This window comes from Callospermophilus lateralis, chromosome 3, assembly GCF_048772815.1.
Source record: "Callospermophilus lateralis isolate mCalLat2 chromosome 3, mCalLat2.hap1, whole genome shotgun sequence".
Classification (NCBI taxonomy): Eukaryota; Metazoa; Chordata; class Mammalia; order Rodentia; family Sciuridae; genus Callospermophilus; species Callospermophilus lateralis.
The window spans coordinates 107,628,777-107,645,445 of NC_135307.1; the positions used below are offsets into that span (position 1 = coordinate 107,628,777).

The 16,669-nt window shown below is 36.2% G+C and overlaps 1 protein-coding gene across 5 annotated transcripts in view; it reads right to left on the bottom strand.

The window, feature by feature from the left end:
- Positions 1–16,669, bottom strand: part of Herc1 (HECT and RLD domain containing E3 ubiquitin protein ligase family member 1) — a 185,032-nt gene that overhangs the window by 13,786 nt on the left and 154,577 nt on the right. For all 5 annotated transcript variants that reach the window (XM_076850910.2, XM_076850909.2, XM_076850908.2 and 2 more), the window contains exons 55-69: positions 16,015–16,145; positions 14,992–15,191; positions 14,661–14,766; positions 13,811–13,957; positions 13,360–13,461; positions 11,957–12,130; positions 10,085–10,378; positions 8,909–8,974; positions 8,609–8,734; positions 7,625–7,763; positions 6,302–6,483; positions 5,497–5,652; positions 4,637–4,759; positions 3,363–3,465; positions 1,500–1,669 (exon numbers count right to left, since the gene is read on the bottom strand). In XM_076850910.2, coding sequence (XP_076707025.1) covers positions 1,500–1,669; positions 3,363–3,465; positions 4,637–4,759; positions 5,497–5,652; positions 6,302–6,483; positions 7,625–7,763; positions 8,609–8,734; positions 8,909–8,974; positions 10,085–10,378; positions 11,957–12,130; positions 13,360–13,461; positions 13,811–13,957; positions 14,661–14,766; positions 14,992–15,191; positions 16,015–16,145 — 2,219 coding nt within the window. The remainder of the gene's footprint in view (positions 1–1,499; positions 1,670–3,362; positions 3,466–4,636; positions 4,760–5,496; positions 5,653–6,301; positions 6,484–7,624; positions 7,764–8,608; positions 8,735–8,908; positions 8,975–10,084; positions 10,379–11,956; positions 12,131–13,359; positions 13,462–13,810; positions 13,958–14,660; positions 14,767–14,991; positions 15,192–16,014; positions 16,146–16,669) is intronic.

The window sequence follows — 16,669 nt, forward strand, 5'->3', positions numbered from 1 at the left end:
TCTATCATAACATTTCTCATAGCACAGAATGTTTCCTAAAAACTAAGCTGCAACTAGGCCATTCCAAACCTTGTAGATTAGTCATAAGGACTGAATACATTCATGGATTCCATTTCTGGAAAGGGAATGTGTAGCAGAATAATTTCTATAGCTTTTACTTAAAACACATTGATGTCTGTGTAACAATAAACATATACAAAATACATGCATCTCCAGATATCTGTTCTTAGGACCTAACGAGAGCACCAGTGTTATAGTAGCTAAGCACTCAATATGAGTATAGAGGATCACATGGAGACCTGGCCAGGGAATTCCCAAAGGTGTCTTCAACATTAGCTCTCTCCTCATTAAGACAACTTGTAATCAGTGATGAGCAGCTTTCTCACCTGCTAATGCAGAGATGAGGAGACCAGAAGGGACAAATGGAGGCTACTATGAACAATACTAGACCTTGAACTTTAGGTTCTTGGTTCTAAGGGGAATGAAATCCAGAGAGGATCTATGGAGAGAGAAGAGGTGGTCCTGCACGTGGGGCTGAAAGCCAATGATGTAGCAAGCATCTTAGACATCTCCCACCTAGGTTTCTTTCTGCTCCACCTATAGAAGGAAGTGGAGCTGAACACATTAACTTTGAGTCTTTTCTCAATCTCTCAGAGATTCAGTTTACACTCGTGAATAATGAGGATGATAAGACATCCTCCCATACTTTATATACTGTCACATTATAAAACATAAAATTATTATTGTTTCATTCTTTCCTTTTTTGGGATCAACTGATGTTCCCAGGACCTGGACTTAATCTCATGTATTACTGTAGCAATGATGATGATAGCAAATATTTATACAGTGCTACATATTATGTGCCAGGCACTTATCAGTGTGTGTAGACACACATACATGTGTGCGCTCAATTAATACCATTAATCACTCCACTAACTCTGCTATGCTGCCAGATATTTGTTGTTGTTTTCTGCAGTTCTGAAGATGGAAACCAGAGATACCCTACCACTGAGTTATACCCCCAGTCCTTTTGTATTTATGAGATGGGGTCTCCCTAAGCTGCTCAAGCTGTCCTCAAACTTGTGATCCTCCTGCTTCAGTCTCCTGATTTATTAGAATTATAGACCTGGCTGCTGTTAACACGTGTGTCTGTCTATCTATCTGTCTGTCTATACTAGAAATTGAACCCAGGGGCTCTTTACCACTGAGTTACATTCCCAGTCATTTATATTTTTTATTTTGAGAAAGGGTCTCACTAAGTTGCTGAAGCTGGCCACCACACCTAACCTGTTGTTGTTTTTAAAACTAATACTTCATTTGCTGCAATCAAGAGAGAGAAAGAGAGATGCATAACTAGACACAAAATGATCAGTCCCATGGCAAAGGGATGTGCCTGGAGCATTGTAGTAATTACTCTGAATTTCTTATCATATCCCTTTCCCAAAGGAAGAATGTTGTCAGATTTCTAGAATAGAGATAGCAGCAAGCAAGATATTTACCTGCCCTTCTGAATTACTCCCCCAGGCATATACATCTCCAGTTGATGCCAAAGCAAGTGTGTGTTCAGCTCCAACTGCCACATCTTCAATCACTACTCCAGCCAGGACAGGGATTTGCTGTGGCCGATTATGATTGCGGGCACGTCCCTCAGGCAAGCCTATCAAGCGATCTGAAAAAATGAGGAAGTGTTATGGATGACACATCAAAGTCCTTTTCCATTTTCTAGTCAGTCATTTAACTTCTTATGATGGAACAGCAATGACATATAACTCATTAGGGCAAAAGCTGCTATTCTGACAAAATACACCAGATTCTAAGCAAATAAAACGTTTGAAGCTATTTCTTTATAAAATTCTATAGACCCCTTATTAATAAAAATAAAAAATTAAATCTAAATCAGTAGCTTATTTCAAACCAAGAGGTTCTTTAGTATCCTCATGTTTGAATGGACTGGCACATAGTTAAAAAAATGCCTTCAAGTTTCTTCCTTTTTAAAAAAGATGTCATTCAATCTGTCTTTTTCTTAAATTTCCATCCAACTTCTCTCTTCATTTTGCCTAATTTCTAACAAGTGGCCAATCTCTGCTGCTCAGTGCCCTCTAGGCTCATTTGGCATGGCCGCCTCTGGCAGCCTAACTTCCACTCTCCATGGTGCTCTGAAACCGTACTCTCAAAGCCATGAGTTGGATCCTCATGGCCCAACACAGAGGCTGCTTCTCAGAGTCCAGCCTATGGGAACTCCATATAACCTTCTGATAATAGCCTGAGTTTCTTCTGCCCCTCAGAGAGTCCACACTACCCTGGCTCACCAGCTACCTCTCTTACTACTCCTTTCAAATCCAACTTTCCTGAGTCCTCGTTCTGTGCTCACATGCCTCACAATTTTACTATTTTTCCCCCAGTCTACACTGTCTCCTTGGATTTCTTAGATCCTACTAATAAGGCTTTAACAACTACCATTATTTAATTATGTTCTCAACCTACACCTCTATAACTAATCTTTCTGGAGTTCCAGATTTAATTGCCTGCTAGACATTTGCATACATGTATCTAGGACAGAGGGCCCCCATTCAACATGACTAAAACTTACCTCCTTACCTCCCTTTTCCCACAAACCAATTTATTTCTCAAGTCAGTGGAATCAATGTTCTCTCAACACCAAAAACTTTAGTCATGGTGTACTTATTCCTCTCTCTCACAGCTGCCTCCCAAACCCCTCAGTCACAACAACTTAGCAACCGATCTCACTTAAGAAAGTGAACCAGTTGCCAAGGAATCCCACTTGGAATGCTTGAGTTGTGAATCTCCTCAGGATCTGAAGCCTGAGTGTCTATGAATTCTTCACTACCTAAGATCTGCAGCCCCAATCCCTGGAAGGGATGAGGAGCGAGGAAGAGCACTGGTGGTCTAGGCACTATTTGTGTCAGCATGGCAGAGGTGTTAGAAAAGAGGAAAGGAGAGATCTGGGAAGGGACACTTCTAGCAAGAGTGAAAGCTCTGGCATGAGAAGCTTTAATGCAAGATTAGACATTAGAACTTGATCCTACCTTATTTTCTTGTGAAGGGGGAAGAAAGAAACTGATATTTTTTAAGTGTATATTTATTCCAATAGCGAAAGTATCATTTTGGCTTATGCTCATCGCTTTACAGTAGAAAAGGGATATAGTGAAAAAAAGTGGTCAGAATAGCTCTTTGGATAGACTGTCCTTAAAAAAAAGTTAAACAGGAGCAGAAAGTAGCGAGTGAATGAGGGTCACAATGTGTATTCAACATTCAGATCACCTTCTATACAAGGAGAAGACAAATGTCTCTATAATATGTGTATACACAAAACAAGCAATATAAGCTGAAAAACACCTTACCTTGACCAAAGGTATACACATGACCATCCTTGGTCAAAGCAACGGAAAACTGAGTTCCACAAGCAACCTTTTTAATTCCAATTCCACAGAGTACATCAACTTTCTGCAAAATAAGTGTAATGCACATATTTTAAGAAGGGGAGCTGGTTGCAGTGGCGCACCCTGTAATCTCAGCAGCTCGGGAGGCTGGGACAGGAGAATTGCAAGTTTAAAGCCAGCCTCAGTAGAGGTGAGGCGCTAAGCAATTCAGTGAGACCCTGAGTTAAATCCTGGGTGCCCCAAAAAAGCAGAGGGAGGAGGCGCGGGCAGGGGGGCGGCTCTTGAATTTGTACAAAGTCAAAGACTATCTTCTAATAAAATTACTAAGTATCAACTCCCTGTTTCACCCAAATCCATACTCCTAAAATATATTTTATCCTACTGCTCTGTGAACTAAATAAATTTTGGGGAAAGAGTATGCAAGGGCGCATGTGAAATGGAAACATTCCTCTGGGCAACAGAGAACAAAGGGAACACCATGAACTTTTAAAAACCATGCAAGACCACATAGGCCATGGGCTCCTCCCTGTTAAACTTTTTAAGCTGTCAGAGGTAACAACAGCTGCTTTCTATGTCCTCTAGCAAAGGCATCCTTTTTCTCTACATCCCTAGTGAACATTCACTAGTCTAGCTATCATGATGTCACAGACTGTAGATTATGTTGAGTGTGAAGCTGAAGTAAACTGAGTATGCATACTTCACAAATGTGTCAAGAAAATCTACATAAAAGAACTGCAAGGGAAGTCTTCTGCAGAGCGGAACATTCTAAGATATGAATAACAGCTTCTAATGTATTTCTTTATATACTCAAATTTCCTTTATACTGTGTTTTAAAAGGAAATGCACACCTGTTTAATTCAGGGGTAATGATAAGCTAATAGCAGCTGTAAGCAGAGGATTATAAAGACTGTCCATGGTTCCCTCCAAAAGAGACCCTGGAGATGTTTCTAAATATTTCTCCTCTACATGGGACACAGTCCTGTAGTGTTTAGGCTGTCTATAGAGACAAAGGTTTATTATTGCAGAATTTTCACATCCATTAGCTATTAATGACTTATTTAAAATCAAGATCTAGAATGGTAGACATTCAAGAATAATCAACAGAAGCTTCTAAACTTCATTAAGAAATACCCCAAAATGTTAAAGGTAAATTATTTCCAACTAAAAAGAGGTACTGACATAGATGAAAACTAGTTTTCATTACGCAAAAGCCTAGATTAAAGTCACTAACTGACCTGAGGTGAAGATTTTGCAGTGGAATTTCCTAAGCCTAGCTTTCCATAGTCTCCATCTCCAAAAGCCCACACCATAGAGCCATCTGCTGACACTGCCAAAGTGTGGTTTAGCCCACAGGCCACCTGGAGAAATAAGAGGTATTAAAAAAGCAAATTTTAAGACTAAAACACCATAACTCTGTCTCTGGGATCATTTTTTCAACTTCAATGGAGAATTTGGTTATATTTCCAAAGATTTTTATTGGCTTCAGCACCTATGATAAATGTTAACTAAAATGGGTTAATTGAAATAATTTCTAATGTCCACAAATAACTTTCTTCTTCAAAGTGAAATCCTTCAAATATCTGTGACTAAGAATCAAAAAGTATGAAAGATAGGAACAAATACATACAAATCAAAATATTCATTCACACCAGAAAGTGTCTAAGGAATGATATAGGGGAAAAAAGACAAACCTATAATATTCTGTTGCTGGTAATACTCTGAATGTGCACAGCAAGATCAACTATTGCTTGAAAGCAGTAGCTACCAGTGATGGTGCAATTCAGCCATCAAATTCAACAGTGCCAGAAAGGAGCCACAAACATCTGTATTGTTTAAAAGTTTTATAGCAAGTTTTATTAGCACCCTCTGGAGGTTTTAAAATATTCATATCCTGAAATAAGGACATTTGTTTGTCCTAAAATATGAATTCATATTCATTCATTGGAAAAGTTATGAAAAAGTATCAACTAGACCAACCAAAATGTACAGAAGTACAACTAGTGATCCTGAGCCCTCCTGAAAGGAGAATGTCTTAAGTACACACAGAAGGGATAAATTCCTCTCAGTTAAAACACTGTATTGACTTATTCCATACTTGTCCAATTTGATATCCTTCCAGTGCAGTCACTCTCTCAGGAAGTTTTTTGTTAGAGGTGTTGCCAAGACCCAGACGACCATAGTCACCATTACCAAAGGTAAACAGTTTGCCATCTGAAGTTACCACTGCTGAGTGCTTAAAGCCACAAGACATCTAGGACAGAACCAAGGAGGACAAAATGTTTTTGAGGAGAGGGGATATTGAGAAAAAAAATAAATCAGACACTTTTGGTTATTAATGTAGTGACAAGTTAGGATCTTCAAGATCAATCTATTCTATCTGCCCAGGTGACTCTCCCGCTCCTCCCAGTCTGATCTCCCTCACCAGCCTCAGAAAAACCAATTTAAATTGCAAACATTAGAGTAACTGTTGCTACTCTTTAGCTGTGATTAACTGATCTACACTAAACGAGATAATGAATGGAGAAATTCTTTGAAAATTCCTATAATAATATTGTAATTTTACAATATTATTTTAGATCACTAACAGATAAGAAAATGTATATGAAATCAGCTTGTGTAACAAAAATGATAGAACTTAAGTAAGTTCTTAGAGTTTCTTTCAAGGATCTGTAGCACCCAATCCTGCACCAACCAGCTGGCTCAGGAAAAAAGGAAGTCCATTCTTACACCAAAGCCCATTCAAACTTCTGACAAGCTCAAGAATTAATCTCTACAATCAAAAAGTGGATCTTTTATAATACTTGCATATTTTTACTATTATTTACTGTTACCTAAATTTAAGAATGCTATTCAACAACTAGTACATTTATATTCAAAGGCAAATTTATCCATGTTCTGACCTGTACCACTTCTTCTCCTTGTAAGGCCTCAATCTGCCTTGGCCGCCGCTGCCTGTCACTGTTCCCATGGCCAAGTTTACCATAGTCACCATCTCCCCAGCTAAAGACTTCACCACTTTCTGTCAGGGCCATGGAGTGCCCATCAGAACCACAGGAAGTCACCAGCTGGGTCACCACAAAACCTGGAATAGAGCAGAAATCCAACAGGTGTCACTGGATATTAAAACTTCTTTCTTTTATTTGTAGCCACTACAGAACACCTCCAGGATTGAAAAACACTAAAATAGTATTACAGAAATAAAATTAAACCTGTTTTAAATCAAAGCTATAGCCAAAATCTGGCAAAATTGGAAGCAGTCACATAAAACAATGATGATGACCAGGAAGATGATGACTACAGCAGTTACAGTCACTAATGACTATATTCTAGCCACTTCTATAAATGCTTTACATGAATTTTCTCATTTCCTAATTTTTTCCTCTTTATTTTTATTTATATGCAGTGCTGAGAATCGAACCTAGGGCCTCACACTTGATAGGCAAGGGCTCTACCACTGAGCCACAACTCCAGGCCCTCGTTTCCTGTTCTTACACAAAACCTAGGAAGCAGATTCTAATATCACCACTTTAACAATTGCAGACACGGAGTCACAAAGAGATATAGTAAGTTTGAGCAAGGTCCCGAAGCCAGGGACCAGAAGGAATATAGACAGGCCACCAGCCAATGTTTCCATCTCCACTGTTACACTCTTTCCACCCAGATCTCCAGAAAAACACTTAGAACTTTCTGTTCTGTGTTACTTGTTTGTTTGTACTTAAAAAGCCCTCCATGCTTTCTTTTTAGGCTTCAGAATAAGTAAGAGTTCACTTAAGAGAATAAGCCAGAAGTTCCCTCAGTGGTTTTCCCACAGATTTTCTTTCACCGAGTCTCACAGAACTCTTCTAGAGATGCCCATTTGCACATTTTCATATAAATTGACTTTTAATTTTAATGAAACACAAGCCTGATTGCTACTGCTATTAACAGTTGTCAAATTATACTTTTATAATTTTAAAGAATTTGGTTACAATCATCAGTAGGTTTCAAAAACAGTTATTTAATATATCACTGAATGCTAGCATTGCTATTATAAATAACCTGCAAAATAATATATCTTAAAATATGTAAATTAAGACTGTATATATACCTAAACGAAAATTCAAATATAAGTGAAAAACTTATGATTTTATCTAACAAAGGTGTGAGAAGAGTTCCAAGATAAGCAAATATTTTTATGATTAGGTCATAATTTCTAAACATTTCAAAATTAAGGACAATTTTACCTTGTAAGGCTGAAATAACTGTCAGCACATGAAGGTCATCAGAATTTCCTTGTCCTAATCTGCCATAACTTCCTTCTCCACAAGCCAACACTGTACCATTGGCCTGGATAACAAATGTACAATTCTGACCACATACAACCTAGTATAAAAGCAAACAATTAAAAATATTACCCTTTTATTATTTCACTTTAATGTGCAAACATTTGAATGATTCCATGTATCCCAAGGATACCTTCATATCAGTCCTTCTATCATTTTAACTACAGGGGATAGGTTATTAACTATGGTTTTCTTATATCTCTTGATTACTATAAAACCGCTTACTTAACCAAGAGACATATGAGGCCTATCTAAGATAGTTTCAAACCATGTTATGTACAGGGATTTCAGCCAATTGTGCAGAGTTAAACAATACCATTAATACAACACAGATACAAGAAGGAAGTGGGAAGGGTGGTGAGGAAACATTAAAGATTGGACTAGAAAGAAGAAGAAACTAGAGGGGACATATATAAGGAAGAGCAGTGAACTCTGGAATAGCTAAGGTAGGAAAGAACAAACAAACAAAAAAGCAATAACCTCAGAAAGGTTTGGAAATATGTTACCATGATTATTAGAAGTGGGGAATGATACCAATGAAGTATGCCTAAATATCCTAGGGAGTTTGTGAACTCAAGCAGAGAATCACTAAGAAGGAGTATTTAAACTTCCACAAATATATACTATGTAGGCCTACTGTATCATGCTGTTAATTCATTACACTTGGAAGCAAGAGAAATTTAGAAATTTTTAACAAAATGTCTTAAGTCTGAAAAAACCTTAGCAAGCTTTTATTGGGAGGCTACCCATCATAACTTTATTTAATGATTCCTCACAATAGACTATGAAATGGACAAGCTTTATCCCCCAATAAGTTACTGACAGCAAAGGAATTGGAATTATCAATTCCCAAGTTTTCTCTCCATTTTTTACCCTATTAGTTACCTGTTGTGCCTGTGAGAATGAGGGAGCTGCGGCAGGTACCATTACATTTCTTCCTGCTTCTGCCAGCTGTCCATGCCTACCAGCACCCCACAGGTAGACATCACATTTACCTCCCAGGTGCCAGTCCTAGAAAACCACAATCACCTAAAACTTAGATTCATCCATTTGTTCAAACAAGCATGTACTGGGTATCAAGCATGTGCCAGCCTCCAAGGGAGACACCAGGACACAAAACACACACATTTATAATAAAAAAATTGACTTGAGAACCACCATATAGTTGTCTTCATCTTTACTGACCTCAGGTCTAGAAGTTGCCCATGACATAATTTGCTCATCCATGCCATTGATCCACTTACTGTTATCCTGTAAGACAGGGAGGACATCAGTATCAAAATCGTGCTTATTAGTCACAATTTCTGTTCTTACCTATTAATAAAGTCTTCTAACAAAATTTTTCCAAAAAAGATCATGGAAATAGTATGACAAAATAAGAGCGAGTTTTTGTTGCCTTTTTATTTGTTTATTTGTTTATTTATTTTTTAGTGGGGTCTTGCTATGTACACAGGATAGCCTCAAACTCCTGGCTCTAGAGATTCTCCTGCCCCAGCCTCCTGAACAGCTAAGACTACAAACACATGTAACCATAACCTGCAAGAAGAACTTTATAATCATTTCAAACTTGATTTTATTATTGTTATTATTTAATGCCTTTATTATAAACACTTTCACTAAAGCCTTGGTGTTTCAAAGCTACCCATATGTTTACTGAGCATCCACAGGTGCAAGGGTATGTATACGGTTTACTGCTTTTGTGAATGTGCAGCTGTGGGTAGGTTTCTGCATCGTTTTATATTTCAGTTTTTGCATCTACAAAACGACAGATTTGGGCCAAATGAGTTCAAAAGGACACTTCTTGATTAAAATAATCTATATTTAGATAATTTTCCTCAATTCATATTTGTCTGTTTTATATTATATGTTCAAATGTTTGTATGCATAATTCTTCATAAAGGGGTTGTCTACACAAGTATTTTACCTACATCATAGTTTCCACAGCTAGACACTTTCAAATATAGTCAAAAAGAAATGATAATTTGAATGCTCTTTCATATTCTTATTTGGCACTGATTAAAAGCATGACTGAAGTACTAAATAAATTAGAATCCATATGTGGTACAAATTGTACAAGTTGATCATGAAAAAAATGCTACAATAAACAAACACATATAGGAAAAAAATGGAAAAATATGGAACTGTTTCACTGAGAGCCAGTAGGTGTACAAGAACTCTCATATAATCAACATCTGTCACCACAGAGACCTGATATCAGATTGAAAATGACCATCTGAAGAAAACATATTTTCAGTTTATCTAACTATCCAAGCTAGTAAAAACTTGTTAAGGGTCTTCTGTATGCCAAACACCCCCGATACAATCTCAGCTCCAAATAATAGCTGCTTGTGTAACATTTACCATTAGGAATACAAGTTCATCCTCTGGAACAGGCTCTAGATCTGGAACAGTAAAAGATTCTGGAAATTGTGTTCCATTGGTCAGGGCTTCAGCAGCTTTAATGGTGGTTGAGAAGCATTCTAACCAGGCCCACTCGTTTGGATTCCAGGATGAAGGGTCAAGGAGGCAGTTCTGGTGGTGTGGTGGCACTGGAGGGCTACACAATAGCTGATCCAGATGAAGTCCCACAGCAAGGGAAGCCAGACATTGCATATAGGGGCTGTGAACAAGCTGGTCACCACAAACCACATGAGGCTAAGAGAAAATGCAAGGATGCCATGTTGAAGAGCTTGTGCCAAATAGTATACATTAACTTACTATGTTCTAAAAGCTGTAATCATTTTTTAAGATATTTTATTTTTTAGTTACAGTTGGACATAATACCTTCCTTTATTTTATTTATAATTATATGGTGCTGAGGAGTGAACCCAGGGCCTCGCACAAGCTAGGCGAATGCACTACCGCTGGGCCACAACCCCAGCCCCATCATCTTTGTTTACTATTTTAAGATTTTTACTTTCAAAAGATTTTAAATTTACAGAAATATAGATATAGTAACATAGAGAATTCCTATAAACTCTTCACTCAACTTCCTCTAATGTTAACATCTTAACATAACCATAACTTAGCAAAACCAAGAAACTAACGTTGGTAGTATAATACTAACTAAACCAAAGAACTTTATTGGTTTTCCCACCAATATTCCTTTTCTGTTCCAGGAGTCAACTGAGGAGATCACAATTCATTTAATATATTTTCATTATTTTTTTTTTCCTGATTGAAAAAGAAGGTGTGGTGAGGGGATAACAACTAAATCATGGAAACCTACTATTTTCTACCATTACCAAGAAAACCCTGATAGTCACCAAAGAAAATCCCATCCTCTTCTATGGTATTCCCTAGTCATGGCACAGTAACTCTGTAAGGGACTGAGGGTTTAGAAAAGAAAATTTGGGCAAACACTTCAGTGAAATTAACTAGGTATGGTAACAACTGATTATATTAATATAGTTTGGCAAAAAACACAAAGAGTCCTGTTGAGGGGCAGCACACTGTGACTACTGAGGGCTAAAATGCAGGCTACTTGAGGATCTGCCTGGACAATAGGTCCAAATTCCACAGTTTTTCATTCTAGTATTTAATGATGCTACTCAGCTCAGCTGTTCTACTAAACTTCCCACAAAGATTTGCTTGGTACATGGCAAGGATGTACATCCATATCCATTCCTACCCCCTAACTTTGTTGTAGAGCCATACAAAACCAGATATATAGGCCAGAAAAGGGAAGATCAAACTCATAGGCATAGATACTTTAAGAAGCTTTGTAGTGAATAAATCATCTGATGGGTTGGGGTTGTGGCTCAGAGGTAGAGAACACGCCTAGTATGTGTGAGGCACTGGGTTTGATCCTCAGCACCACATAAGATAAAATAAAGACATTGTGTCCACCTATGACTAAAAAATAAATAAATAAATAGATTATATAGATATATTTTTTAAGGTAAAATAAAGACATTGTGTCCTCCTATGACATATATATATATATATATATATATATATATATATATATATATATATAAATATAAATCATCTGGCAAAGAATGATATTAATGATACAAATTTGGGAGTTGTTTTTATTTTATTTCAGTAAAAATAAAGTTAAGAATAGGCTCAGGAATTCTAAGTCAATTCACAATTGACTTTGATTCTGTCTAAATATCCACACTTACTTTCCTCAGACTTAATGTCTGTAAGGAATAATTTCAAAGCTATAATTTAAATTCTAAAACACTAAGCACCTGCAGATCTCTAGGAGTAAATGCAATGAATTACCTTTTCATAAGTATACTGCTCCTGAAGCATCATGGGTAACCGCTCCAGAAATGCTCTCATGCAAGGAGCCATGTTTAATCCCAGAATACCCTGTTGTTTCAGTGCCGTTCTACAGGTTGCTAAAACATGATTGGCAGTGGCCCATTCTGCTGTACAATTCACAACTAAAACATCCTGGTTGAAAATAAATCATGGCAGATAATAAATTTGTTTTAAGTAAAAGATAAGATAATACTATCAACATTCAATCTCAGAAATTCTTTCCCATAACTACATTAAACACTTTTGCTTTTTTAGACATTGATTTCCAAAAAGGCTGTATTTCAAAACATCTTAAATTTTGTCCAAGTAAAAAATAGTCTTTTTATTTGTTTTGGTACTGTGGTTGGAACCCAGAGACACTCTACCACTGAGATACATTCCCAGCCCTTCTTATTGTTTATTTTGAGACAGGGTCTCATTAGGTTGCTGAGGCTAACCTTGAACTTGGGATCTTCCTGCCTCAGTCTCTGAGTCACTGGGATTACAGGAGTATACCACTACACCAGTCTGTAAAATTGAGTGGATAAGAATCATAAAATTTGTGAACTACCTTGGCATAGCTAATTCTCTTTAAGAAACAATGCCAATATTTGCTGTTTCATAGAACTTGTAAAGGTACATAGTATATTTTTAAATATAATATAATCACAGGGATTCTAGAGGAAACAATTCTGTCTACTAAGGAACACATTTGCAAAGCAGCAGAACTGTTCTACTCTGGCTCTATGGTTTATTTACACAGTCTACTACTGACTAGGGTATTACAAAATATTCTTAGAACTAGTTTGTTTTTATATTTTACTTCTAATAGGACTGACTATTCATGCAGGTTTATGGATTCTTTTAATATCATTTAATCACCTAAAATGTAAATCAAACAGCACATTGGCATTAATCTTTAAGAGTATGAGAAACAATTACTGTAGGAGATATCACATCATTAAATTACTTCACAGTAAGGTGACTAGTGTTTTCGTTAGAGCCTTAAGTTTAAAAGCCACGACATATTTTGCATGCTTGAATTAAATGTCTCACGATGGTTTTTTCCCCCCAGAGAAAATTCTTTTGAGATAGCTTAGTGTTATGCCAAAAATCACAACAGAAAGAAAAAATCCATTTTATATCTTTCAATGGAAATGAAATTACTCAATTAAGCCCTTTCACCAAAGCCCAGAGAATAGTAGAAAAGAGTACTAGACAATAAATTAGAAGGCCTGGTTTCTAATTATTCCACCATGAAATAGCTGCATATAACAATCTCTCTGGATATGTTTGTCATCCATGAAGTAAGGTGCTTAGCCACGATTTCTAAAACTGCTTATAGGCTTATATCCTATAAGTTGATATAACTGCAACATTACCTTTGATCTATTTGAGCAAGCAGCCACCCCAACTTCTGGAATCCACACTGTGGTTTGAATAGCTCCAGAGCCTATCACAACTGTCTGCAAGACAGAGCCATCCTAAAATGAGATAAATTTGTCAGTACACATTATTTAACCTTAGGCATTACTGACATTTAAAATTTATACTTTATATTTATAAAAACATATTCTGATATCTATACTTCAGCTAAATTCAACAACGTCTAATTACTTACTGACAACCCAATTTTATAGGACCTTAAGAATATTTATCAACAGTAAGAAAAATTAAAGGGCAGAGGATTGTTATTATTTTTTCTAAGAGATGAGTATTCTTAAAGGAGTTTATTAGGTATTCAAGATATTATTACATCAAATAATTTTTACCACACATATTTAAGTCAATGTAAAAATATGTCTTAAAATAAAAATAAATTTATGCTCTTACCCTTAAAGACCAAATGTTCATGAGCCCACCAAGTCCACCAGACACCAGGGCCAACCCATCAGAACTAAAGGCAACAGTTCGAACAGGAGTGATGTGTCCCCGCAGCTGATAAATACACTTGGCTCCTGCTGATTTCCTATATCCATCCTGCAATCATTGTTTTTAACCATATATTAAAATAAAAGCAATTTATGGGTTTAAGAGTTATAATTCATTCTTGAAAATTTTACATTTCAGTGTAAAACTAGGGACTGGGGAGAGGGGAACACCTTCTCTTATAATGATTAGTTAGTCTGACTGAGTAAATAATAAAACATCAGTCTGGTGCTCCTTTGCTGAAGCTGAGTTTCTCTTTTTCAGATCCATTTCTAAACTAGTTTTCTACTCTTCAAATTGGCAGAAATGACTACGTTTTCAAGTACCAATTATCCTCCAGAGACAAGAACATGCTGATTTCTATTTTTTTTAGCCAATGGTTTAATTTTTTAAATTTCAGCTTTATGTAACTTTCATTTTTATGAATAATACTCTGGAAAGTATGTACCCATGGTGTTCCTACTTCACTGTACCTAAGATTCAACTGATTACAGGAGCATTGATTCTATTCATCACCATCATAACAGTCACTATTCAATATGCATTAAATATTTCATCTTAACAATTATGGTATCTGACTCAAATAAATCAAACTAATTCAGAGAGCACACAGAGTATAACAATTATTGATAATTCTTTAAGGGATTCTGCCCTTTGGGATATTGTGCTAAGTATCTTACTGAGGGAGAATTACTTTGATTAGCTATACTATCTATGATTTCAGAGAAAGTCTTCAAAAACACCAGAACATTACCTGGCAATTTGATTCCTGGTCCCACCATCCTTCTGAACTAGTCATACTGGTCTGTGTCATATCTTGTGGAATACACCAAACACATACCAAGCCACTCTGACAGCCACTTAAAAAAAATTGATCACATAGAAGATTACATACTAAGTTTCACATTGGAAAAGCATTCTTTATTTCTTTGAGGTGTTTAACAGTATTACAAATTATATGAACAGTAACTGGCAAAAAAAAACCTGTTTAAGACTACTGAGAAGCCACATTTAGTGCAAATAATAGTCGACATTAAAAAAAAAAATTAAGACACACATGCACACGCGCACAATTTATAACATACGTAGCCATTAGTAACTGCAACTTGGATCCTCTCCCTGGAAGGTTGCACCAAGCAATGCCATTCACAATAGATGGATGACAGAGCGAATGTAGACAGCGCCAGCATCCTGAAATAGGTCCCCAGAGTTTCACATTTTCTTCTTTGGCACATGTCATAAGAATATGACCTGTCGGGTCCCATTTCATACTGACAAGAGTATCCTTGAAACAATAGGGAGAGGGAAAAAATCAGAAAAGGGAAAAAAATGATTTTTCTTTCACAAATAAATTGTTTAAATTCAATAATTTATAATATATTTCTATAACTCAATTACTTTGAAATCAACATTTTACGCCTGTCACACACTGCCATGTCATTTCCAATTACTAAATAAACTTACCTTATAATATAATCTTTGTTATATATATATTTGTGACAGTCAAACATCAATAAATGTTAATCAGAAGGAATTATTAAATTCTGACTCCCGAGAGATACATTATTTTTCATTTGCATGAGCATTTCAAGAGTCGTTTTTACTGACTAATATTCATTACAGTGAAAAAGAAGAAACTTTAAAAAAGAAGCAGCACCCATCACCAAATGGACAAACATTTATGAAAATGTGTGACATGTTTTGTGTTTTGTGATAACATGTTCTGATGTTTTTTAACCCTCCTTCCATAACTCCCAACTCCAGATTTCAGGCATTTATGTCACCTGCCTAGGTGTCCTGTAAACATCTGAATTATCAAACTGTTTACAATAAAGGAATCATCTTGATGAGTGGAATTTCTGGCATCAATAAGAGACACTGAAAAGGGAGTATTCCCAGCATATTCCCATATCACTGTTTTGGTTTTACTTTTTTCATGGCTTGATTTTTTTCTTTTTTAACATAAACTTTTCCATAAACATACATGGACTGAAGAGTTTGTGTAACAATAGAACATTAAATCTTAAGTACATGATGTAAACATTTTAAAGAAATTGGTACCAAATAAAAAGCAAGAAAAATAAACACTCTGGTGAAGACCTGTTTACCTTATGTGCATCAATTAGAACAATGCCTCCTTTCTCAAGTGGTTCCTTTGTTCCCAGTAGCAATTTTCCATCAAAATATCCCACTGCAAATGGTCTATCTTCACTGAACCAAGCAATGCAAGTAACAGATACTAATATGATAATAACAAGATAAAGAAAGGAGAGACTTATTTATTTTCTGATACTCTGAAACAAGTATATCCTACTGCAACCACTGTAAATTTCCAAATAGCTCTTTACTGCATTAGACAAAAAGTAAGCCTACTATAAGGCTTACATGTAACCCACTCTAAAACTCATTTTTAAGTGACAAAGTACCTCATTTTTAATTTTTTATTCTTTTTCAGATTGTTGTTGCAAAAGAGTGACAACAATTGAATACCTTGGTTTATTTTAAGTTGCTGAACTAATGACTGAAAAGTGAAATAACTCAAGTTATAGAAAATAACCTGTCCCTTCTTCTGCTTTATTTAATATTCCCTACTCTATGTGTTTCCATATTCTATCAAAACAATCTGCTTTTTACAGCTTATATAACACTGAAAGGCTAAAAAAGAAGGGGAAAAACAGTATAACAATAGAATTGGGGGGTAGGAACAGACTGGATAGGAGAAAGACTTTTCACTCTATATCCTTTAAAAATTTCTAAATATTT